Below are 25,151 nucleotides of genomic sequence, written 5' to 3'. Positions count from 1 at the left end.
ATACTGTTCACTGATACATACCAACCAGTGGTGATCTGGCAAACCAAGACAGTCACAGAATACAGCGTCAAGCAATAAAAAATACAGTGCTTCGGAAAGTATCTGTAAACGAAACTTGCTGCCCAAACAGTAATCTTGGTACCAATCTGCGTTTTGTTTCTAAATGAAGTCACTACCTAACCACTAGATGGCAATGTGATTCCATTTATGTTAAAACCATACCAACCAGCGTATTCATAGTTCAAACGGTATTTGAGTTTTCTTAAGAATGCATATGTGCACTTATTTGTTCCTTCAGTCATTCCTTCAAACACTTACTAGGAACTTTTAACTTCTGAGTGTTCTGATGGACGTTGAAGACAAGAAAAGGACTGACAGAGCTCACTGTCAAAAATTATAATTTTTGGATTCCTAGGAAACGGTAAGATGTCCCATCAATTTTACACGTTTTTAAAAATAAAAGCAAAGAGGGGCGGCCGGATGGCTCAGCTGGTTAGAGCGCGAGCTCTCAACAACAAGGTTGCCGGTTCGATTTCCACATGGAATGGTGGGCTGCACCCCCTGCAACTAAAGATTGAAAATGGTGACTGGACTTGGAGCTGAGCTGCGCCCTCCACAACTAGACTGAAGGACAACGACGTGACTTGGAGCTGATGGGCCCTGGAGGAACACACTAGTCCCCAACAAAATTTGTAAAAATTAATTTTAAAATGTTTTTAAATTAAAGAAAAAGAACTATGACTAAATATTCACATTGATTGCATCACTCAGAGAAGACATGTCTGTCCTTGTCCTGGGGAGCGTCTGGAGCAGGCTCAGATCAGAGCCTGGAGATGAAGGAGAGGTGAAGGCGAACATCCAGACTGTCTCCGAGTTTTAGGCCACAGAACCTAGAGCTTTAGTGCCAGAAGAGAGCTTGAAGATCAATATGTACAGCACCCTCTACTGAGAAACTGAGGCACAGAGATGTTGGGTGGCTTGCCAAGTGACAAGAGGTTAGTTGAGACAGGGCTAGAACTTGAACCCAAGTCTTCCAATGCACTGCTGTTCTTCGCAATATTTTATCATCAACTTGGGAATTTAAAAAATCCTACTCTAAACTCTTTTCCTTTCCAAATTCTTTATCCCTGCTGGTTCCCATCCTTAGACAAGATGTCGTGTGTGTGTGTGTGTGTGTGTGTGTGTGTGTTGTTGGATTCCACGGGAAACAGACTCTGAGGCATAGATTTGCATAGGAGGCTTACAGGAGGTGTATTGGAGACTGCTCTCAGGAACAGCACCTCAAAGGAACTAAGGGAGGCAGGACTGGGCAGAAAGAGACGTTGAAGCCTCAGCCAATCCTACATAGCGCTCTGGAGCTGAGATGGTTCTTCAGAGTTCTCCTAGATCAAGGCTAGGTGGCAGGACCTTTGGACTTTCCACACTGAAAACTCACTGGATGCAGGGGCTATAACCATAGGAAAGGTAGCTCTCTTCAGTTAAGAGCAAAAATCAGGGTCCCACTCCTTTCTGGAGACTCTAGAGGAGAATCGTTCCTGTGTGTTTTCCAGCTTCTAGAGTCTGACCACGTTCCTTGCTTATAGCCACCTTCTCCATCTTAAATGCCAGCAATGTCGCGTATCTTTGACCTTTCTTCTGTCCTCACATCTCTTTTTCTGACCTCAGCAGGGAAAGGTCTCTCCTTTGAGGGACTATGAGTAGTTAGGGCCCACCTGCACGATCCAGGCTTCTTTCTCCATCTCTACATCCTTAACCTCACATGCACAAAGTCCCTTTTGCCATGGAAATAACATTCACAGGTTCCAGGGATCAGGAGGTAGGCATCTTTGTGGGGCCATTATTCTGCCTACCATAATCGGAATTAAATGTTTTTGGCAAGAATACTTCATATGTTCCTAGCAGCATTATTCACAGTAGCCAGAAAGAGGAAACGACCCAAATGTCCAGCAACTGATGAATGGATACAGTGTTGTATATCCATACAATAGGCTATTGTTCAGCCATGAAATGGAATGAAGTACTGATTCATGCTATACCATAGATGAACCTTCAAAACATTACGCTAAGTGAAAGAAGCTGGACACATACATATGATTCCATTTATGTGAAATGTCCAGAATAGGCAAACATAAAGTAGATTAATAGTTTCCAGGGGCTGAGGAGGGGGAAATGAGCAGTGGCCGCTAATGGTACGGGATTTCTTTTTGAATTGATAAAAATGTCCCAAAATTGATTGTGGTGATGTTACACAACTATGTGAATAAGCAAAACTCATTAAATTGTACACTTTAAAGAGGCGAATTTTATGGCATGTGAATAATATCTTAACAAAGTTGTTTAAAAATGCCTTACAGATCATGCTATATTCTTCACTTTGTATCACACCAGGAGGCACTTTATATCTGGTTGTCCTTAGTAATGAGAAATGCTAAGGTTGAACTCTGGGTTAAGGTGGTGGCAACTGATGGAAACTGTATTTTTAACAAGTGCTTCAGAAAAGTTATCTATTATCTACCTTGCAGGAATAATACTACCTTATAAGGATGTTATGAGGATGAAATTATAAATATGATAGGTGGAAAAAGCCCCCCCCCCAGGAAGATGTTCACATCCTGATCCCTGGAATCTATAAATGTGTTACCTTACATAGTAAAAGGAACTTTGCAGATGTGATTAAATTTAAGGGTCTAAAGATGGGGAAATTACTTTGTATTATCTGAGTGGAATCTCAGAAGCTTGAAATTCTGACTCAGGAAAAGTTTTAAATGGTAGTTCTGTTAAACAATGAAGTATTTTCATTCAGCAACATTAGAACATTTACCAATATTGATTGTTCCTACAAGGAAATACAACTCAGCTTTCTCCCATTCCGCAGACCTACTCCTCTTCTACCATTGCTACCAAGCTAATGGCACCCAGTTGTCAAAACAAACAGGAGTCAGCCTGGATGACTAGGCCTTCTCTTATTTTCATTCTTCACCAGATCCAACTGATTTTATCTCCTAAATATTCCTTCAAATTTACTCTCATCTTCTCCATGCCACTCAGGACCTCATCAGTTTTTGCCTGGACCATTCATTCCTCAAATATTTACTGAATATTTGCCTCTTATGGGCCAGGCATGATTCTTGGAGTGTGGAGTCTAGTCAAGGGGTGGGGGATAAGGACACAGAAAGCAAGGAGGCAATTTAGGAGGCTATTACGATAATCCAGGTGAGCTGTTGGTAGTTTAGACACAGGGTGATGGATGGCACAGAGAAGGTGAGATGGCACTGATCTAAGGTAAGAGAGAAAGAGGACTCGATGGTGACTCCGAGGATTTTGACTTGAGCCACTGGAAGGATGCCAGTAGGTGAGATGTGGAAATAGTGTTGGGGGAAGAGATCAGGACTGCAGTTTTGGACATGTGTGACTTTAATTGTAGACATATTAATGTAGGCAATTGGAGATATATATATATATATATATATATATATATATATATATATATATATATATATATATAAATGTATACACATTTTAAGAAAGGAAAACTGTATTATAATTGTAATACTCAACATGTACCGATAACAAGATGAATACAAGTCACGTCTGACTTCTGCAATTACAAGAGGTGCTCAAAGTGGTTACCATCAGCTTAATTTTTATAGTTTTTTCCTTTCTTAAAAGGAAAAGTTACCCTCTGTATATATGCAGTTGGATATATAAGCTTGGAAAGATTCAGGCGAAAGATTTGGACTGGAGATACATTTGGGAACTACATATCTAGCATTTAAAACGAGAAGACTGGATAAGATACTCAAGGGAATGTGTATAGACAGGACCAAAAAGTGGGCTCTGGGGCACTCCCAACATTAAGAGGTAAGGGAAAAGAGATACAACTAGCAAAGGAGTCTGAAGAACAGTCAGTAAAATAGGAGGAAATCAAGGGAGTGTGGTGTCCTGGAAGCCACGTGAAGAAAGTGTTTCCAGGAGGAAGGAGCAATCAATTGATCAAATGTTGAAGGTGGTCAATTAAGTTTACAGTATTAGACACAGTAACATGGATGTCATTGCTGACCTTGAAACAGGCCTAGAAAACGAAGGGTTAAGGGAGAATAAGAGAAAATTAAATAGAATGATCTTGAATTTTGCAGTCAAGGTGGGGAGGGGCTCCAACCTTGTAGGTAGTAGCTGGAGAGATCAAATGAGGGCTTTTTGTGGTGGGAGGAGAAATAACAATGTTTGTGTGATTGGAGGAACAACTCAATAAAAAGTGGGGAAACTGAAGATATAGGAGACACAATTGCTGGAATGATGTCCTCGGGCAAGTGGTCTAAGGAAAAAGTAGAAAGATTGTTCTTCCATAAGCTCAGGGACACTTCTATTTACAGTAACAGGAAGGGAAGGCAGAATATGTGGATACAGATGCTGGTAGGTAGGGAGAGGTGGTAGTGGGGGGAAAACTCTTGATTGCATCATTTTTCTAAGTGCAGAAGCAAGCTGAGTGAGGATGGGGGAGGAGGTGTTGCAGGTTAGAGGAGCTGTGAAATATTCATCTAGGACAGTTAGTGGACAAAGGATACACAGTGTTTGTGGAGCAGCAGTATGGGCCCACTCAACATTCTGAGTCACGATGGAGGCAGAGGGAGGTATGTCAGTATGACTGTGTGTTTTCCTGCAGGCCTGTTCAGCTGCAGATTTGGATTTGATCACAGGTGTAGATTTTATCAGTATGATGAATGCCCTTGCCCAGAGCTGGACAAGGGAGTAGTCGTACCTCAGTTTCGAATGTCTCCATTGACAAACATTTCGGTTTACGACCGCTGTAATTTTTTGGATCTATGGTATCATTAGATAGTAAAATTCATGCTAAATTTGCCGTTTTAGGGGTTGACTTTAAAGGTCTGGAAAGGATTAATCAATTTTGCATTACTTTCTATGGGGAAACTGCACCTCAGTTTTCAACAGTGTCAGAATTCGAAAGGTCCTCCAGAACGGATTAAGTTAGAAAACCAAGGTACCACTAATTTAAATAGAAGTTAAGCAGAGCCAAGAAGGAAACATCAAGTGAGGAACAGTGAAATGGTGGTTGGAACAAAAGATTCTAGGTGGAACGGAAGGGATTGCATTGCTAGAGTCGGTGTTCTAGGAGAGAAGAGAACGGTCAGAATAGGATGAATGAAACGGAGGGCAGGGAAGGTTTGTGGTCACTGGTAATACCAAAAAAATAACAGAAGTGCTTAACAAATCAAGACAATAACTATCTTGACAATAGCCGTTAACTATCAAGACAATAACTTTACCCCCGCAAAATTAGCATTTTTCTCAATATTGAGCATCTACTTTGTCCTAGATGGGGGTAAAACCACAGTAACCTCCACACATCCAGATCACGGGTGGAAAGAAAAGCAAATTCACGTATGCAAGAGATCAGCATTTAGGTAATCTCAGCAGGTTGCAGCATCAATATTTAATTGAACCCATTGTTTCATCATACAAAAATACAGGAATACATTCTCTTGAAAAAATTCCAACGCAAAGCAAAATGCCCCTCTGCCCTTCACTCCCCCTCACCCGATCTCACGTGTTACAGAGGGTGAAAAAAAGGAGACCCGGCCGAGATTCACAGACGGACACCCAGATTCAGGGAAAGGGGACCGCAAACTCGGGATCCGATAGAGGGCGCCATGGCCTCCCAGACATCGTCCTCCGAGGAGGTTCATCCTGCCTCCCGCGCCCTGGTTTTTAAAATGGAACCCAGCCCCGCCCCCCGCCCTGGGGCCGCCGGGAAAAGGGCTCCGCCCCACCCCCACGACCGGAAGCGTCCAGGCCGGCCAAGCGAAGGTTCCCGCAGAGGGAGTCGGCTCCCCCTGCCCCTTTCTCTTCTGTTTTCGTCCCTGCCAACCCTTCTTCTCCAGCCACTCGAAGGAGCCCCGAAAGACACGGTTGAAGCTGCCATTCTCCTCCCGGGGAATCTCCGACTGTCCGCGCCTCCGCCTGCCCCGCCCCCGGAAGTGACGGCAACCACTGGATTGTGCTGGTGTCCCGTCGGGCCTCGCGGCGGCGGCGGCGGGAAGATGGCGGCGGCGGGATCCCTGGAACGGAGCTTTATAGAGCTCAGCGGTCCGGAGCGCGAAAGGCCGAGGCACTTTCGGGAATTTACAGTTTGTGGCGTTGGTACGGAAGCAGCCAAAGAGGGCACGATCCGATCCTTTCTCTCAGGCTCCTCCCATGAGTCCCTAAATCTCTGATCCCCAGTTCATCCTTTTAAGTCCACATGTCTATAGCCCCGAGATCTGAGCCTCCTTAGTGTCCCATTTCTTCTTTCTCTTCTTCCCCTTCTCTTCGTATGGATTATCAGTCTGTCATCCTCTGCTTTCTCGGCGCCCTCAGTCCCTGTCATCCCCAGAGAACCACGTGTGCAGGCTGACCGCTCTCCTTTTGCAGGGACTTCAAATGCCTTGACCGGAACCGTCAAATACAGTGAGAGCGCTGGAGGCTTCTACTATCTGGAAAGTGGCAAGTTGTTCTCTGTCACCAGAAACAGGTTCATTCACTGGTAAGTGCTGTGTTCGCCAAACCCCACTGCAAAGTCGAGTTGGTGTCTGAATTTTCGTGGCTATTTATAAAGGCTGTTCCGCTGTTCTCCGAAGCAGTAATTGACAGGAAGAGAAAGACTGTTTTCTAATTGTATCTGAATCAGGAGAAGATTAAGGAGACCAGAGTTCTAAGAGAGGCACCCTCCCAGGGCAGCACTAAAAGCAGAGAAATGTAGCTTAGGGGATAGAGGCCCAAAGATCAGTTTTAAACATCAGTCCATTGTGTTTTTATACAGTGTTTTCCCGAAAATAAGACCGGGTCTTAAATTAAGTTTTGCTCCAGAAGACGCTTTAGGGCTTATGTTCAGGGGATGTCCTCCTGAAAAATCATGCTAGGGCTTATTTTCCCGTTAGGTCTTATTTTCGGGAAAATACAGTAGTGCTTTACAACTTCATTCTGCAAACATGTGAGCTTTTACACATCAGGTACTGTGCTAGGTATGCTAGGGATTAAGTGATGAACAAAAACCACCACCATTTTTATCATGCAAGATGTAGCGGTGTTAGCTGTGGACTCACCTTTCATTGGGCTGTTTAAAGAAGGGAAAAGACGTTAAACTAATGACACAACAAAAGTATAACAATACAAATGTTTCATACTTGCCTCAGAAGAATAGTGTAGAGGCTAATGGGAGGACCGCATTTTATTGGTGGAGCTGAGAAGGCCTTTAAAGGAGGTCATATTTAACCTGAGATCTGAATGGTTAGCGAGGCAGGGGATTGGGGGAGAGAGCAGCTCGGCAAGTGGGATCAACATGTGCCAAGTCCATGAGGTGGAAAGAACGTGGCAGGTTTGAGGATCTGACTGAAGGTCTGTGGCTTAAGTGCAATGGGCGAAACAGAAAATAATGTGAGAGATGCTGAGATCGGGAGGGAGGCAGAGCTCATTATGAAGGACCCTCAGGTCCTTTTTAAGGATTTTGGATTTTATCCTAAGTACGTTGAACAATTATTGAAGGGTTTTAAATGGTTACTAACATGATCAGAATTGTGTTTTTTAAAAATCGGCTACTTTGTGGAAAGTGGATTTGGGTTAAATATATGTAACACAAAAGAACAATTTGCCTTTATGATGGCCCAAGTAAGAGTTACTCATTGTGAGAATGGCTAGGAAAAGAGAAATGGGTGGATTCCACAAACATTGAGAAGGTAGATTCACTAGGACTTGGTGATCGGTTGAATATGGAGTGGGGGTGATAAGGGAAAAGGAGGGGGCAAGGATAACTCTTTGGTTTCTAGTGTGACTAACCAGATGTATAGGGCAGAGGGGTGGCCATTTACTGAGATATAGAAGACGGGTTTTGAGAGATTTGAATAATTCTTTTAGACGTACTAAATGTGAAGTATTTGCAGCAGCCCTTTGGCAATGTTAAGTAAGTGTTGAAATTTTAAGGTCTGAGGCACAGAAGAAAGACCTATGTTAAAGATACAAATCTCATTTCCTTAAGAGAGATTTTTGAGTTCTTAGTATGTTACAGTCAATGTGTAGAGACTGGGGATATGGCAGGGAACAAAGCAGACAAAGTCCCTGCTTTCGTGGAGGGAGACAAGCAATAAACAATAATAACCAAAACAAGTAAATGCAGTTTGTCAGGTGACAAGTGGAATAGAGAACAGGGAAGCAAGGTAAGAGGGAAGGGGAATGCCTGTGGGAGTTAATATTTTATATAGGGTAGTCAGGCAAGACCCAGTGATATGGTGACATTTGAGCAGAGGAGTAAGGATATTTGAGTGATGAGAGTTTCAGGTAGAGCCTTCTAAGAAAAAAAAGAAGTGCAAAGAACCTTAAGACAGGAGCTTGTGTGTTGTGTTCAAAGAATGACAAGGGTACACGAGTCTGTAGATGAGTGAACAAAGGGTAGAATAATAAGAAAGGTAGCCAAGGACCAGGTCAGGGCTTTGTCGGTTATTTTAAGGCCATGACTTTTACTCTTAGTGAGATGGAAAGAAGCCATTTGAGAGTTTGAAGTGAAGGAATGGCATAATCTAAGTTGTGTTTTTAAAGGATTGCTGTGGCTATGGGTTGAGAACAGAGTGTAGTGAGAAAAGGGTGGGAGTAGGGAGACCATTTAAGAAGTTGGTGCCACACTCCAGAGAAGAGATGATGGTGGCTTAGACCAAGGTGGCATTGGTAGAAGCAGTGAGAAATGTTCTGATTGTGGACATGTTTTGAAGGTGGATTTGTTAGAATTTACCATTGCATCAAATGTGGGGTATACAGAAAAATAAGAGTCATGGGTGACCTCCAGATTTCTCTATTGAGCAACTGGAAGTTATAGAGATGCCATTACTGAACTGGAAAAGAGTGTGTGTGAAGTAGGTATTTTTGTTTCTGTTTTTCAGGTTTGCTGGGTCCAAGAATTCTATTTTGGACAGGTTTTGATTGAGATCCCTGTTAGATACCCAAGTGGAAGTGTTGAGGCAAAGGTCAGGAGTTCAGTGGAGACGTTGGGCCGAAGATACAGATTTGGGAATTGTTGGCATTGGATGGCATATAAAGCTGTTATACTGAACGAAGTCATGTAGAGAATGAGTATAAATCAGGGTTTGGAGGGATTGCACTTGAAGGCAGATAAGTCTTTGTTGTGGGGGCTTCCTGTACATTGTAGTGTGTGGAGCAGCATCCCTGGCGTCTACCCCCTACATACCAATAGTGCACACACGGGCACGTGCACGTGCACACACAGGCACGTGCACGTGCACACAGTCGGTTGTGACAAGCAAAAGTCCAGATATTGCTATATGTCCTCGGGAGTGGGGCAGAATCGCCCCCAGTTGAGAACCTGTGTCGATGAGGGAAGAGGCCTGAGGACTGAACCCTGGGGAACTCCAATATTTAGGCAGAAGAGGAACCAGTAAAGGAGACCGAGAAGGAGTAGCTAGTAAGGTAAGAGTTGAACAAAAAGAGAGAGGTGTCCCAGAAGCTAAGGGAGAAGGAGGCTGAAAAACTGCTAAATGCTACGTTCAAGTCAGAGAAATGAAAATTGATCTTGCACCGTGGAGATCACTGGTGACCTTGTCAGCAGCTGCTCCCGTAGTGGTGCAAAAGCCCAAGGGGAGTGGGTTCAGGGGTGGAGGGGGGATTGTGAGTGTAGAACAACTCTCAAGGAGCATTGCTATAAGGCAAACAGCGAAATGGTAGCAGGCAGGCAATGGAGGGTATAGGGGAAATACAGTATGTTTATATGCTGTCAAGGGGAACCAATAGAGGAGAGGAATTGAAGAAACTGAGAAAGTGAGGCATTAGAAAACACATGGATATTGAAATCATTCACAGTTATGGCAGGAGATGTGAGAGTGAGCCAGGAGCTAAAATCTGTAAGGAATGAGAGAGATCTAGAGATACCTGCAGTGAAGAGGGTGGCAGGTGGTATCTGACTGCATGAGCTTCAGAGCTGAGTGGTTTGAGCCAGGAGGGCGGAACAATGGCCTAGAAAGGCAATGGGAAGCAAGCTGGCTGTCTGTGCCCTACCCTGAGGCCCCAGTACAAGGAGAATGGTAAGACAGTACCACCATTAGAGAGGGATCTGAGGGATAATGTTCTCTGGGAAGATCTAGAACCCAACTTTAACCATAAGGCAGGAAGGTGAAGTGATTGTTCAGAGATGATGATGGTGAAGGTCCAGAAAATTGTGCTGATGATGCCACACCATTAGTTAGTTACCAGAAGCAAAGTAACACTAGAGAATCATCAGAGCTCCAGGGGTGCTCCAATGTTTTGCGAGTAGATAAGATGTGCTTTGAGAGAATGTGTACAGTGAGCAGAGAAGATGACCCAGGATCGAGGTTTGAGAACTAGCATGTAGGGGTCAAGTCAAGGAGAAGAAGAGGGAATGCCCAGAGATATGGGTGTAAAACCAGGAGAGGGTCGTATGGAAGTCAAGAGAAGAGACTTTTAAGGTCAGCGTGGTCAAGAATGTGGATTGCTGCGAAGAGGCCAAGTAAGAGAAGGAACGAAGAAGAGTCCTTTGGAATTGGTCTGGTGAACTTGGTAAGAAAAGGGTATGAGAGAGGTGAGGAAATAGAGCTTGGCCATGGAGGGGATTGGAGAAAACATGATAGCTGGATGTGGGCCAGAATGGGGTGATGGAAAGGGATAGGCCTGGGAAGAGCATATTTGAATGTTGACGGAAGGCTCTGCAAGAAAGAGATGGATGCAGGAGAACTATACTTGAGAAAGTCAGAGATTGGCCTTTACTTGCCGGCAGGAGACCTGCTCTTTGGAGAAGGATGTGGGTAATATGGTAGATGAGGTGGTGGGAAGTTAGGGCCTTCCCAGCTTGGTGCTTTCTGTGGTTCCAGAACTACCCCATGGCAGAGTTGCACCTGAAGAAGAGTCTGCCCTGCATTCTGGCAGGAAGAAGTAACAGAAGTAATGGAAGGGGAGATACCCATGTTTATTAAGGTCACTAGTTTGAGACTGCAGTTAGGTTTGTGGAGGCCACATTCCACCACAAGTAATGGGGATATGTGGGGTGAATTTTCATTATAGTGGAGTTTAGTTGCATTGAATATTGTTCTAAATAAATGGACTATCAAGTTTGGAAATGCAGCCACTTAACAAAGTCATAAAATAAGATTTGAATTTTATATTATGCTGAGTTTTGTAAATCTATATAACGCGGTGGTTTGGAATGTAAAAATTGGTCTGAATATGTTTATTCAAAATTTTCAAATTGGGAGAGTTCACCTGGAAAGTATTTCCATATAAGAGGTCGGACAGTTAAGTTCGTGAACTCATCCTAGAAAAAGTGCTACATACTCATTGCTCAATATCACTGTGGTCACCTTCGAAGTACTCCCGTTGGGATGCTATGCACCGGCACCAGCGCCTAATCCACCCTTCAAAGCAATTCTTGAACTCTTTTTCTGGAATGGCCATCAGAGCTGTCGTATTTGATGACCCTTGATGTCCTGAATCTCATCAAAATGTTTTCCCCGCAGCCACTGTGGAAATCAGTGTGGAGGTATCTCAAAAATCTGGAAATGGAACTACCTTATGACCCAGCATTTCCACTCTTAGGTATCTGTCTAGAGAAATCCAAGACGCTAATTTGAAAAAAATATGTGCACCCCTATGTTTATTGCAGTGCTATTCACAATAGCCAAGACTTAGAAACAACTGAAATGCTCATCGGTAGATGACTGGATTAAGAAACTGTGGTACATTTATACAATGGAGTATTATTCAGCCATAAAGAAGAAGGAAATCTTACCATTTGCAACGATATGGATGGACCTAGAGAACATTATGCTAAGTGAAATAAGTCAGACGGAGAAACACAAATACTTATATGATTTCACTTATATGTGGAATCTAAAGAACTGAATAAATAAGCAAAGTAATCAGAAATAGTCTCAGAGATATAGAGAAGAACTGATGATTGCTAGATGGGAAGGGGGTAGGGATGAGGGAGAAGGGGAGGGGATTAGAAAGCACAAATTGGTAGCACAATATATATATATATATTTTTTAACAGGACTTTATTGGGGAACAGTGTGTACTTCCAGGACTTTTTCTTTTCCAAGTCAAGTTGTTCTTTCAATCTTTGTTGTGGAGGGTGCTGTTCAGCTTCAAGTTGTTGTCCTTTCAGTCTTAGTTGTGGAGGGCGCAGCTCAGCTCCAGGTCCAGTTGCCGTTGCTAGTTGCAGGGGGCACAGCCCACCATTCCTTACGGGAGTCAAACCGGCAACCTTGTGGTTGAGAGGATGCGCTCCAACCAACTGAGCCATCCAGGAGCTCAGCAGCAGCTTAGCTCAAGGTGCCGTGTTCAATCTTAGTTGCAGGGGGCGGAGCCCACCATCCCTTGCGGGACTGGAGGAATTGAACCGGCAACCTTGTGGTTGAGAGCCCACTGGCCCATGTGGGAATCCAACCAGCAGCCTTCGGAGTTAGGAGCATGGAGCTCTAACCACCTGAGCCACCGGGCCGGCCCGGTAGCACAATATTGCCACGGGGATACGAAAGACAGTTTGGGGAATAGAATCAATAATGTTGTAAAGATTTTGTAGGGTGTCACATGGGCACATGTTTTATTAGGGAGACCACTTCATGGAGGGTGTAGATGCCTGACCACTGCACTGTACACCTGAAGCTGAATAATGTTGTATGTCAACTATAATTTAACGTATACATAGCCATGGGATATGGAATACAGCATAGGGAATAGACTCAATGGAATTGTAATAGCTATATACGATGTCAGAGGGGCAATAGATTGGGGCAGGGGGGTTATCACTTTGTGAGAGGTGTACGTTGTTTTGTGCACTTGAAACTAATCAAAGTAAATAAAACTGTCTTCCCCCTTTCAATATTTCCTTTATCTTCTGGTAAAGAAAGAAATCATTCGGGGCCAGATCAGGTGAATAGGGAGGGTGTTCCAATACAGTAACTTGTTTACTAGCTAAAAACTCCCTCACAGGCAGTGCCATGTGAGCTGGTACATTATTGTGATGCAAGAGCCATGAATTGTTGGCGAAAAGTTCAGGTCGTCTAACTTTTTCACGCGGCCTTTTCAGCATTTCCAAATAGTAAACTTGGTTAACTATTTGTCCAATTGGTACAAATTCATAATGAATAATCCCTCTGAAATCAAAAAAGGTGAGCAACATCATCGCAACAGGTTCGCAAACTTAATTGTCAGACTTCGTATTTCAGTGCAACAATCAGTAAGAAAATCATAAACATTTAAACAAATGGTTTTTTGTTTTTTCACAGGAAGACCTCCGGAGATACACTGGAGCTGGTGGAAGAGTCACTGGATATAAATCTGTTGAATAATGCAGTTCGCCTCAGATTTCAAAATTGCAGCCTCTTACCTGGAGGGGTTCATGTCTGTGAGACTCACAATCATGTGATAATCTTGATATTAACCAATCAAACAGTACACAGGTTGATTTTACCGCACCCTTCCCGGATGTATAGGAGTGTAAGTTGGCTAAGTCTGTTATTTCCCAGATTCCTCTGGCTCTCACACGTGAGTGCTGGAGGAGTAGCCTTTGGAATTGAAGGAGATTTGGAGTCCTGGTTAGCCCTAACCATGCACACGTTAACAGATACTATTTAAATGACCAGGCATGTTGTAAGTTGAAGAAATGGTTTTCATTAAAAAGAATAGCTTTCTGTTTAAGCTAAACAATTTTTTACTTTAAAAGCTTTGGTAGCAGTTGAGAGGAACTGCAAAATTCAGTTTATTAACAGATTTTTCTTTTTAATTCCTTCACAGGATTTGGTAGCTGAAAGTCAGATGCAATCAGTATTCACTGACATTGGAAAAGTTGATTTCAGCGATCCTTGCAACTATCAGTTAATTCCAGCCGTCCCTGGACTCCCCCCTAATTGTACCACCTCGGCAGCCTGGCTTAGCAGTGATGGGGAGGCCCTGTTTGCTCTACCATCTGCTGCTGGGGGAGTCTTCGTTCTTAAACTACCTCCTTACGACATTCCTGGTAAGAATGGGAACTGAGCGTGGATTTAACTTCAAACAAGGAAGGTTGGCATTAAAACAAACCCTACAAGTCCAAACCCATCATCCAGCACGACTTGCTTCCCTGCCACCCCTGAAATGGTTATTCAGTGTTGCTTACCTAAGGCATCCCTAGTGCTTTACTGTTGTTTCCCAAGAGGGCAAGATTTTACACAGTGGATGAGGAACTATAGAGCTCGTTGGAATAGGGAAAAGCAGATAACTGTAAGGTAGTCTTTTCTGAGTCCTCAAGCAGAGATGAGATGACCAATTGCCTACCTTCAGGTTGAGGTACTGTAATTAAAACAAATTGACTGAAACCAGGAGCTTGGTTGTTCACCCTGCTCTAGGTCACCACTGTCTCTTGCCAGGATTATTATATTTGCTTCCTAAATATCTCCCCAGATATGTCTTTACCCCCTACACATAAACTTCTCAGGCAAACTGAAACACTTCAAACCTAAGCCGAATCATGTGGGTAAACTGCACAAAGCCCTCAAATGAGGGTGATTCTTCATCTCATCTGAATAAACCCAGAGTCCTTACGTTGGTGTACAGTGACCCCCTGCCTCCTCCCTCACCTCACCTCACCTCAGCTTCTCATCTCCCCCTCACCTCCCCTGCACCAGCCACTTGCCTACTTACAATTCCTAGAACATACCAGGCATACCTTCTTCAGGGCTTCTGTCTGGGATGGTCTTTCTCTAGCCACCAGCTTGGCTCCTTCGGGTCCTTTAGGTCTTGACTCAGTGTCCCCTTAGTAAGGCCTTTCCTGACCACCGTTTTCAAAATGGCACACACACCCCACCCTAATAGTCACTGTACCCTTTCCATGTTTTATTTTTCTCTTATTAGTCTTCTACTTAATTTGTTAACTGTCCTGCTTCTCCCACCTCCCAATGGAATGTAAGTTCCATGAGGACAGGAGTTTTTGTTTATTTTGTTACTGCTCCATCTCCAGCACCTAGCGCTGCTGGACACAGGAAAGGAACCCAGTGATTCTTCTGGAAAGAATGAAGTGTTTCTTCTGAGCAATATGAGTTACTACCTATAAATGGAAGAATTTTCCCCTTGGAATCTAAAAATGCTATTTTATTGATCCAGTAGTGATTCAAAATATTTTAGGTGTGATATACGTGGAAAGGTACATCTTAAGACTTGCTTAGATAGAAATGTAGAACCCTGTCACCTGTTACAAAGACCTTGATCATGATTGCATCCTTCTTACCTTTGGGTTTCGCTAAGTATCATCAGGAGGTTTATTGGATGTCATTGGTCTGTTTTCAATCTTATAGGGATGGTGTCAGTTGTGGAACTGAAACAGAGTTCAGTGATGCAACGATTGCTTATCGGCTGGATGCCAACAGCTATCAGGTGAGTGGTATCTGGCAGGTAAATCAAAAGGCCTAAGAATTTCATCTTTTTGCGTGGGTCGGCACCTGTTAGTGCTTCCAGTCTTACTCCAAGGCAGATAAAGAGTATGCTGGAAAGGAGACGAATCGCACATCACATCCCGTCTGAGGAGAGCCATACTCCAGAGCCCACTTTGTTTGGGATTGGCCATCTTGACCGCAAAGAGTAGTTTACTGAGTATATATCCTCCCAATCTCCAGTTCAGCGCCCCGCCCTGACATACTGAATCAATTTTGTGTAATATTAGAAGTTTTTGATCATTATAACAGTATTCTATTGTTATGTACAACCTTTTAAAATTTATCAGAGTAATTGGTTGTAAGTCAAATAGAAAGTATAGTGATCTTACACCAACATATAAACACTTGCTTCTCCTGTTGATGAAGAGTGTACATTTATAATTTTATGTGTTAAATTGCAAACTCTAACAATCAGACGATTTGTAATAGTCAAACTCTCAAACTTGGCCTTATGTCTTTAGAGGTGATCAGGGGCCTTCAAACCGTCCGCTCAGCCTGGCGGTGCATTCTGTCGAGCACGATGCCTTCATCTTCGCTCTGTGCCAGGACCATAAACTCCGAATGTGGTCCTACAAGGTAAATGCTGCATTTATAATTACTGTAAGTTAAAACAGGATTGTGCCTTGTAATAGAGCTAAAGTAAATCTTGATGCTTCTCTTAGATTCTCAGATCACTTAGTTTGAAAATTATAGGCCATTTCCAGATTCAGACAGTTTCATTTGGCTTTATTTTTCATACATTTCTCCCCTAACTTTTTGTCATTTTATTTAGAAAACTATGAGTCCTATAGAAAATTTGAAATATTAGGTTGGTGCAAAAGTAATTACAGTTTAAAAGCTTAAAAATAATTGCAAAAACCACAATTACTTTTGTACCAACCTAATAATAGTATAAACTATATACCCTTCACTTAAGAAGAACAAATAGGTTTTTGAATGCAAGTTGGGGACTGGCCCGGTGGCTCAGGCAGTTGGAGCTCCGTGCTCCTAACTCTGAAGTCTGCCATTTCGTATCCCACATGGGCCAGTGGGCTCTCAACCACAAGGTTGTCGGTTCAATTCCTCGAGTCCCGCAAGGGATGGTAGGCTTCACCCCCTGCAACTAAGATTGAACACGGCACCTTGAGCTGAGCTGCCTCCTGGGTGGCTCAGTTGGAGCACAGGCTCTCAACTACAAGGTTGCCAGTTTGATTCCTCGAGTCCCACAAGGGATGGTGGGGTGCGCCCCCTGTATCTAAGATTGAACACCGCACCTTGAGCTGAGCTGCTGCTGAGCTCCCGGATGGCTCAGTCGAATGGCTCAGTCGGTTGGAGCGTGTCCTCTCAATCACAAGGTTGCCGGTTCGACTCCCGCAAGGGATGGTGGGCTGTGCCACCTGCAACTAACAACGGCAACGACCTGGAGCTGGGCTGCGCCCTCCACAACTAAGACTGAAAGGACAATTTGAAACTGAACAGCACCCTCCGCAACTAAGATTGAAATAACAACAACTTGACTTGGAAAATAAAGTCCTGGAAGTACACACTGTTCCCCAATAAAGTCCTGTTAAAAAAAAAAAAAGAAATGCAAGTTGTTAAAATAATTTTTAAGATTCACAAACAAAACAACTCTTAATTTTATCTATCAGACTAAGAGATAATTTCATCTTAGCCCTCAAAGAGAAACCTCTAGGGTCCTTCAGCAGATAAACTAGGTAGATTGCTAGGTATAATGGATGTGTGTCTTTTAAAAAGGGGGCAGATGTGCTTTCTAACCTAAATATTCTTTGATATCACTTATTAACTCTTGTCTTGGACAGGACCAAATGTGCCTGATGGTAGCTGACATGCTGGAGTATGTCCCTGTGAATAAAGACCTCCGGCTCACTGCTGGGACTGGACACAAATTACGTCTTGCCTATTCCCCTTCCATGGGACTCTACCTAGGGATATACATGCATGCCCCAAAACGAGGACAGGTATGAAACACATGACACATATCAAGTTACTCAACGTACTGATGTGGGGAAGTAGCTGCAGACTGATTGAATTAATTTCAGTTCTTCACACCAATCTAGGTGTCTCATGTGTTGTTTCCACTGAGATGGTGGGTTTTGTGCTCATCTGTGAATTAAAAGGTCTTGAAGGAGAAGTCAGGATGAAAGGGGGTAGAGAGTTGAAAGGAATATGAAAGGAAAAGTTAACCAAAATCAAACAAGAAAGCAAATTTAGAGGTCTATGAGAAAATGGAGTTATGAAAGGGATGTGTTAAGTGGTTGAGGAGAAGTTAATTTTTAGAAGTAATTTTGCTCATCATCCAAACACTAGGTGTTGTACGTAGATGAATATTTAGTATGTAATGTAATGGTATAATCATATACCAAACAGCCATTTGTTAGGTATTGTGTGTTTGGCACCGTGCCAGGCCCTTCATGTACATAATGGCAAAAGCTGGAACTGCTTATCTGAGCTCACGCTTTACATGTTATCCATTTAATCTTAACATTCCAGTGAGGTTTGTCCTCCTCGCTCTGCTGGAGCTCTGATTCCCCACGCTGGCTGCTGCTCCGCCTGGGAGCCCCCATTCCTGTTGGGTTCTGATACCCCACTGCAGCTTGCCCCTTCATACGGATGCGCTCCACACCCTATTTGGGCCCTGACGCTCTCCACTAGTCCAGCCCTGTGCAGTGAGCGCCCTCCTCACCTACTTGGGCTCTCATCCCCAATGCAGCCTGTCAGTGTGTAGACACCCTCCTCGTCCCGCTGTAGTTTCCCACCACGCCAGGCGTTTGGTACATGTGGAAGCCCTGTCACCCTTCTCGTGCTCCTACAGCCTGAGCCAGGCCACTCCGAAATGTGGATAGTCTTATCTCCTTGGGCTCATGATTCATCTATAACGCCCTCATTTGGCTTGATAATTTGCTAGAACAGCCCATAGAACTCTGTGAAACACTTAAACATTTACTGTTTTATTATATGATAAAGTATACAGATGAATAGCCACATGAAAGGGCACATAGGGCAAGGTCCAGAAAGGTGCTGAGTGCAAGGGCTTCTGTCCCCAGGTGTTGGCGTGTGCCACCCTCCCGGCACATGGATGTGTTCAGCAGCGTGGAAGCTCTCCAAATCCCGTACTTTAGGGATTTTTATGGAGGCTTCATCATGTAGGCATGATCCATTATTAACTCAATCTCTAGCCTCTCTCCCGTCTCTGGAGGATGGGGTTGGGGCTGAATGTTCAATTGTCTTAGTACTTTGGTAAAAATATAAACTTAAAAATAGGTTTCTGAGCACAATGAGCTATCACCTCACACCTATTAGGATGGCTACTATAAAAAACAAAACAGCATAACAAATGTTGGCAAGGATGTGGAGAAATTGGAACCCTTAGCACTGACGATGGGAATGTAAAATGCTGCAGCTACTATGGAAAACAGTATGGCGGCTCGTCAAAAATCAGTCAGAATTACCCTATGATCCAGCAATTCCACTTTTGGGTATATACCCAAAACAATTCAAAGCAGGGTCTCAAAGTGATATTTGCACGCCCCTGTTCATAGCAGCATTATTCACAACAGCCAAAAGTTGGAAGCAACCCAAGTGTCCATCGACAGATGAACAAATTAACAAAATATGGCGTATGCATAAAATGGAGTAGTAGTCCTAAAAAGGAATGAAGTTGTGATGCATCTTACAATATGGATGAACCTTGAGGGTTTTATGCTAAGTGAAATAAGCAATCACAAAAGACACAAATATTGTTATGATTCCACTTATATGAAGTACCTAGAGTAGTCAAAGTCATAGAGACAGAAAGTAGAATGGTGGTTGCCAAGGGCTGAGGAGAGAAGGGAATGGAGTTGTTTAATGGGTAAAAAGTTTCAGTTTTGTAAGATGAAAAAAGTTTGGGGGATCAGTTGCACAATAATGTGAATGTATTTAACACCACTGAAATGTACGCTTAAAAACGGTTAAGATGATAAATGTCATGTGTATTTGACCACACTTCTTTGAAAATTGGTATGTGTCTGCTAATAATTCTTGTTTAGAAAAAGTAGCGTGTTGGTTATTTCAACTAATAAATGATCAACTTGTGTATTAACAGTTCTGCATTTTCCAAATGGTGAGCACTGAGAATAACCGCTGCAGTCTGGATCATATTTCCTCCCTATTCACTTCTCAGGTAGGTTGGATCAGCCTTTGCATATTACACAAGTACAGGAAAGAAGTATTGGCTCACTTGACTATGTTGTAACGGGATTGAAATGTTAAAATGGAATATTTCCTGATGTACGCAAACAAAATTTTATTAAGGTTTTACCGAGTTCATATGGTGCTGTCTTCTGTTTCATGCTTTTACCTCTCCTACTAATACAAATTTAAGTCATCATAAACTACTGCCCTTTCTTATTTTAACCCCCTTTTCTCCCCCACATTTCCTCCTAGGAGACGCTAATTGACTTTGCCTTAACCCCTACGGATATCTGGGCCCTGTGGCATGATGCTGAGAACCAAACAGTTGTAAAATACATCAACTTTGAACAGTATGGATCATGTATCTCTCATCCTACCTTACCCCAAGCAGTTTCATACTAAGAAAACATAAGAGCTTTTTATGTAGAACCAAAGTCAAGTGTTTGCATTTAAAGAACTTAACTTTGGGTTTGCCTATTAACTATTTTCTGAAATACCTTCTTTGGTGTTTTGTGTTATTTCTTACCTTTTGATTATTAGATTTGGTATTATTAGATTATTAGATTATTAGATATTAGATTATTATTAGATTATTAGATTTTGGTATTAGATTAAAACAAAAATGAGGATTCTTACGGTTGAAAAATACCATGTTTCTTGGGAGAGATAGCACATATGCAGAATACTTCTAATCTGGGGAGTGGTTTTTTGGTTTTTTGCTTCTAAGCAAAGAATATATCTCATACACACAACTTCCAAAAGACACTGCAGCCCCTTTGGGTTCTCATTTTCCTCATCATAAGATGAGAAACAGATTGTACAAGAACAGTGCTTCTCAAACTTTTTTAAAAACAAGAAACTTTTCTTTAAAAGATAATGTATTCCTACATAACAAAACTAGTATTTTTATGAGTATAAAATTATAACAATTTAATGTGTTGATAATTTCTAATATTAGATATATTTGGTATCTGTTATTTTTAATCTACATGGTATTAGTTTAAAATTTTTTAAGCAAATATATTTTGAAAACCAATTTTCAAGTAAACACTTGTGTAACCCTTGAAACACCTGTGCAGGATTTCCTGGAATACAGCTTGACGTCCCTGGTACTAAACTAATTGAACCTTGGGGGGGGTATGTGTGGGGGGGAGATTCCCTCATAACCCTGTATTCTATGATAGAATTCTAGGAATGGTTGCCCCCACATTGACCCTGAGCAGCCCCACCTCAGAAAATATGAAAGTACTCCTGATAGATGTCATTCAAGCAAAGTGGTAAAAAAAAAACAAAGAATCTGGGGTCAGATGAGAGTTTGAATGAATCCTTGTAGTACAGCTTACCCTAAGCCTCACTTTCCACATCTGCGAAATGGGGTTAATACAGCTTTCAAAGTTGTAAAGCATACGTGACTAATATCTAGAACTGCACCCAGTGTAATGTCTAGCATATAGTAAACGCACAATAAAAATTAGCTATTATTTGTAGACTTGTGTTTAGACTTTCAACTTCAGGAAGTTAACTTAAAACTGGTAAGAGCACTTCTATAAAACCAGACTCTGCTAAGAATAAGTTTCTTTTTCTCTGAAGCGTTTTTATAAAACTGATCAAGCAGTCATTGCAGAAGTTCAGTGATGAGGCCCTCCCTGCCCAGACACTGCAACAGCATAAGCTTCGTGGTTATTTGTCATTTTTATGTAGGCTGATGGATTTTTTTTCTCTGCAGTAATGTTGCAGGTCAGTGGAATCCCGTTTTTATGCAGCCGCTGCCAGAGGAAGAGATCATTATCAGAAACGATCAAGAGCCCAGAGTAAGCAATGCTAATGTCTTACATAAGGGGATGATTTGCCCTGATGGGTAGTTTGAGAAGAACCAGTTGTATTAGAACTCTTTCAGTTGCAGATGGAAGAAACCCCCCTCAAACGGACTTAAACTTGAAAAAAGAACATATTGGCTTGTGCAGCGGAGAAGTTCACAGTTACCTGGCTTCAGCCATGGCTGGAACGATGCTTTCAGGGCTTGATCTCTCTGGCTTTGTTCTGCTTTCCTCCTTGTTGGGTTTATTCTAAGGCAGGTTTCCTGAGCCTGTGCGTTCTGTGAAGGAAGCAACCCCCGAGGAAAGAGAGCACCTCTGTCCATGGTCCTGGAGTAGTCACTGGCCTGGCTTGAGCCATGTGCTAATTCCTGACACGTCACTTTGATCAGAAGGAATAGAATAGTCTAGCTTGTCATGAGAAATACGTCCAACCGGGGCGTTGCTATTGTGGAGCGTGGTAAAGTCAGTTGAGTATGGATAGCTGAGGAATGGTTCCCCAGAGGAAGATAAGGAATTTGTTAGTAAAAGAAGGGCACCTGGATTCTAGGCAGGTACAAATGCTAGTTGTCCACTGCACTAACCATTTTGGTACATGCATATGAACTAGAAATAAGGTAAATTCCGATAGAGGTATGTACTGTGAAGAAAGTAACTTAAAAGGTAATGCAATGGAGAGCAAAACACTCCAGTCTCTGTTTTCCAGGGAAATGGAAGAAAACCTTAGGGTTGGTGCCTTATTAAAATGTGATTGAAAATTACAGGCTGAGGGTCTGAAACAGTGACTATTTGTAGGATTGGAAAAGCCACTTTAAAATACCGGAAACTGAATATTGTTGTGTTTTGAATCCCAAGTTCATTGGCACTTGACTTTTGTCTAATAGCCAAAACCACATGCTGATTATTAAAATACTTGTTTTTCTCCTTCATTTTGGTCATTTTATCATCCCCTAGAACCTCAGTAGAAGGAAGGAAACTTGAATAAAGGTCAGTCAGGTTTGCTACTTACTAGCAAATCTGGTTTATGAAATTTGGTCAAAATAATTAGGCAATGTGAGATTATCCATTGTATTCTCTCTATTTTCCCACTTGTGAGAGTTTATGCAGTTTTCTGTTTGTTTTTACATATAATGCCTCTTATTCTTGGTTGATTTTCTTTAATATGTGAGCCATAAAATGAGTACTTTGTGGATGGTGTCAAAACCAGTTTAGTTTAATTGATCTCTTACCAGTGCATGCCACCAATTCACCTGTTCCATTTAAGATAGTGCTGACATAAGAATCGTCCACACCTGTACAGATTTTTTGTGAGAGTTTATTTGAGCCAAACTGATGATACATGCCAGGGAGCAAGATCTCAAATGCTCCCAAGAGTAAGTTTTGCAGGGAACATAAAGAAAATTGCATGGAGGTAGGAGAAAGCAAGTCAGGAATTGGATTCCAGGATGATTAACAAGATTATGTGCTCTATTGAGAGTGGTTACAGCTTATTTCTAAGGTGTATTAACCGAGATGCACAGAAACAATGGAGAGGGCTTGCTTAAGGCAAAGATCAACCTTTCACTAAAGAAGTTATAGGCCTAGTGCGTGACTACCCACCATAACCTGCCTGGTTAGGAATTCATGATCAGATCTCCCTGTGAGGTTACTTACCCCGTTTTTCGTCCACAAGTGGCATTTGACAAGCTGTATCTTCCAATATAACCCAAGGAGGTGCTCCCTGAGGAGCACATCATTTCCAGAATAGTACATCTAGTGGACCCAAAGACACCACCATCTTCACCCTTCAATGTGAAAATACAGAACTGCTTTACTACTTGTCACTGCTCAAATGTAGAAGGGCCAAAATTCCATGTTCATATAATAGAAACTCCGCATTGATACTAACATGTTGAATTATTCAAATTTTTCCAATTTTTATCCTTTTAGAATGATATTAATTTTTGTTTTGTGCTAACAGGAGATATATTTACAGAATCTATTTACCCCAGGACGATTCATAAATGCAGCTTTATGTAAAGCTTTACAGGTTAGTGAGAAAATGTTTAATGTTTATTTAAGACTGTTTATTACTACTGTATAATTAATGATTATTAATTTTTATTGTTTTGCAATATACTAAACACTGAGTGTATTTTTACAACTGAGTAATACTTTTTGTTTTTTTCTAATAGATAATATTTATAAATGTGTTTATAAATACTATCATAACATTTATAAACGTTCTTTCTGTTAAGTAAGACTCCCAGCAGGGAAGTAGAATGGGGCACTTTCCCAGTGAAGCATGCCAGTAGTAAAAAGAGAAACTTGTGCCTACCCTATTATGAAAAAAAAACATACTACATTACATATAATCTCTATACTTAAAAGAAATTTAAAATATTTTTTTGGTTAATTTTTGTGGTTGCTCTGTTTTTACCCTTATATTAGTGCAGTGAAGGTCTAACTTGGTTCAGGTTCAAGAAAATTCTGAAAATCTAAGCTTCAAAATCACTTGGTTTAAGAGATGCTTAAAACTTTACAAAAGGATTCTTTACTTTAAAGTCACTTAGGCTTCCTTAAATTTCCATGCATCATGGATTTAAAATAGAATAATTACTCATAGAATTGAAAGGTCCCTTCGAATCTCCTGATCTGACCTCCCCCACAAAACAGGCTTCTCTGAAAGACAGCTTTTCAGCTTCTGGTTGTCTCTGCCTCCAGTGACGAGTCTCTCACTGGTTCTTGTGTGAGTCTCTCACTGGCTCTTTCTGTTCCCAAACTGTGTCATTTAAAAGTTCTCAGTATTGGATCAAAGTTAACCCCCCATCTTGTGGTGGCTTCTTTCTTTTGGAAATTCGTGGAACATGTGTCTCTATAAAGTTACTCTTCAGGTATTTTAAGACTCTTTCCGTGTTGTCTTTCTCCAGACTAAATACATCCAGTTCTTTAACTTTTTCTCAGGTGCTATAGTGCCAGATCCTTGACTGTTCTTCTTGATGTATTCTTATATATCTGGCTATTGCATGTTTTCTGTTTCCTCTCTGGTAAAACTTCAGAATGACATGGTCACTTTCTCCTGAGGTGTTTTTTCTTTCATCTCATCAGGACTTTTTCCTTATTAACAATAATCAAATGTGATCATATTTCTCATGATATCTCTTGCACACTGAGATATTAAATAATCAGTATGCATTTACCAGATGCTTTCCTTTAGGAGAATCATTCCTAATAAGCCAGCCCATCACTCCTCTGGCTCACCTTGTGCCAGTCTCAGCATGCGTATGTTTAGCATCACCTACTGTCTTCCATCCAGCTGAGCAATAGCCATTCTGTTTCCATTTGCTTTTTGTAATGATCCAGATATACCTGATTATAATTCTTTCAGATTCATGGATTTCTATAGTTTAATCTATAGAAACTATTTCAAACTTGCTATGCTTTCACTTACAGAAATTATTTGCACAATGTTGGGGCCAAACATGTATTCTGGGCATGTCTAGTTTCGATTATATTGTATATCGCCTTGGTGCTTCTCAATTGGAGTATTTTTCCATTCAGTTCTGTGTATTATATAATCCTCTTAACGTGTCTCTTTTAATTGTAGATTTTCTGCCGAGGAACTGAGAGGAATTTAGATCTTTCCTGGAGTGAACTAAAGAAAGAAATTACTTTAGCTGTTGAACATGAGGTGAGGTTTGGGTAA

The 25,151-nt window shown here is 41.8% G+C and overlaps 1 protein-coding gene across 1 annotated transcript in view; it reads left to right on the top strand.

Annotated features, from left to right (window-relative positions):
- Window positions 1–5,815: 5,815 nt before the first annotated feature.
- NUP160 (nucleoporin 160) overlaps window positions 5,816–25,151 on the top strand; it is a 42,957-nt gene continuing 23,621 nt past the window's right edge. The window contains exons 1-12 of the mRNA XM_019743644.3: window positions 5,816–6,159; window positions 6,430–6,541; window positions 13,299–13,509; window positions 13,807–14,029; window positions 15,342–15,420; window positions 15,941–16,055; window positions 17,279–17,437; window positions 19,564–19,641; window positions 19,905–20,002; window positions 21,379–21,463; window positions 23,427–23,495; window positions 25,053–25,136. Coding sequence (XP_019599203.1) covers window positions 6,060–6,159; window positions 6,430–6,541; window positions 13,299–13,509; window positions 13,807–14,029; window positions 15,342–15,420; window positions 15,941–16,055; window positions 17,279–17,437; window positions 19,564–19,641; window positions 19,905–20,002; window positions 21,379–21,463; window positions 23,427–23,495; window positions 25,053–25,136 — 1,413 coding nt within the window. The 5' untranslated portion in view covers window positions 5,816–6,059. The remainder of the gene's footprint in view (window positions 6,160–6,429; window positions 6,542–13,298; window positions 13,510–13,806; window positions 14,030–15,341; window positions 15,421–15,940; window positions 16,056–17,278; window positions 17,438–19,563; window positions 19,642–19,904; window positions 20,003–21,378; window positions 21,464–23,426; window positions 23,496–25,052; window positions 25,137–25,151) is intronic.

Source organism: Rhinolophus sinicus, chromosome 14 (assembly GCF_057876585.1).
Source record: "Rhinolophus sinicus isolate RSI-liver-muscle chromosome 14, RSI-T2T, whole genome shotgun sequence".
Lineage (NCBI taxonomy): Eukaryota > Metazoa > Chordata > Mammalia > Chiroptera > Rhinolophidae > Rhinolophus > Rhinolophus sinicus.
Note: the sequence above shows the minus strand (reverse complement) of the source record. Positions and strands in the feature narration are given on the sequence as shown.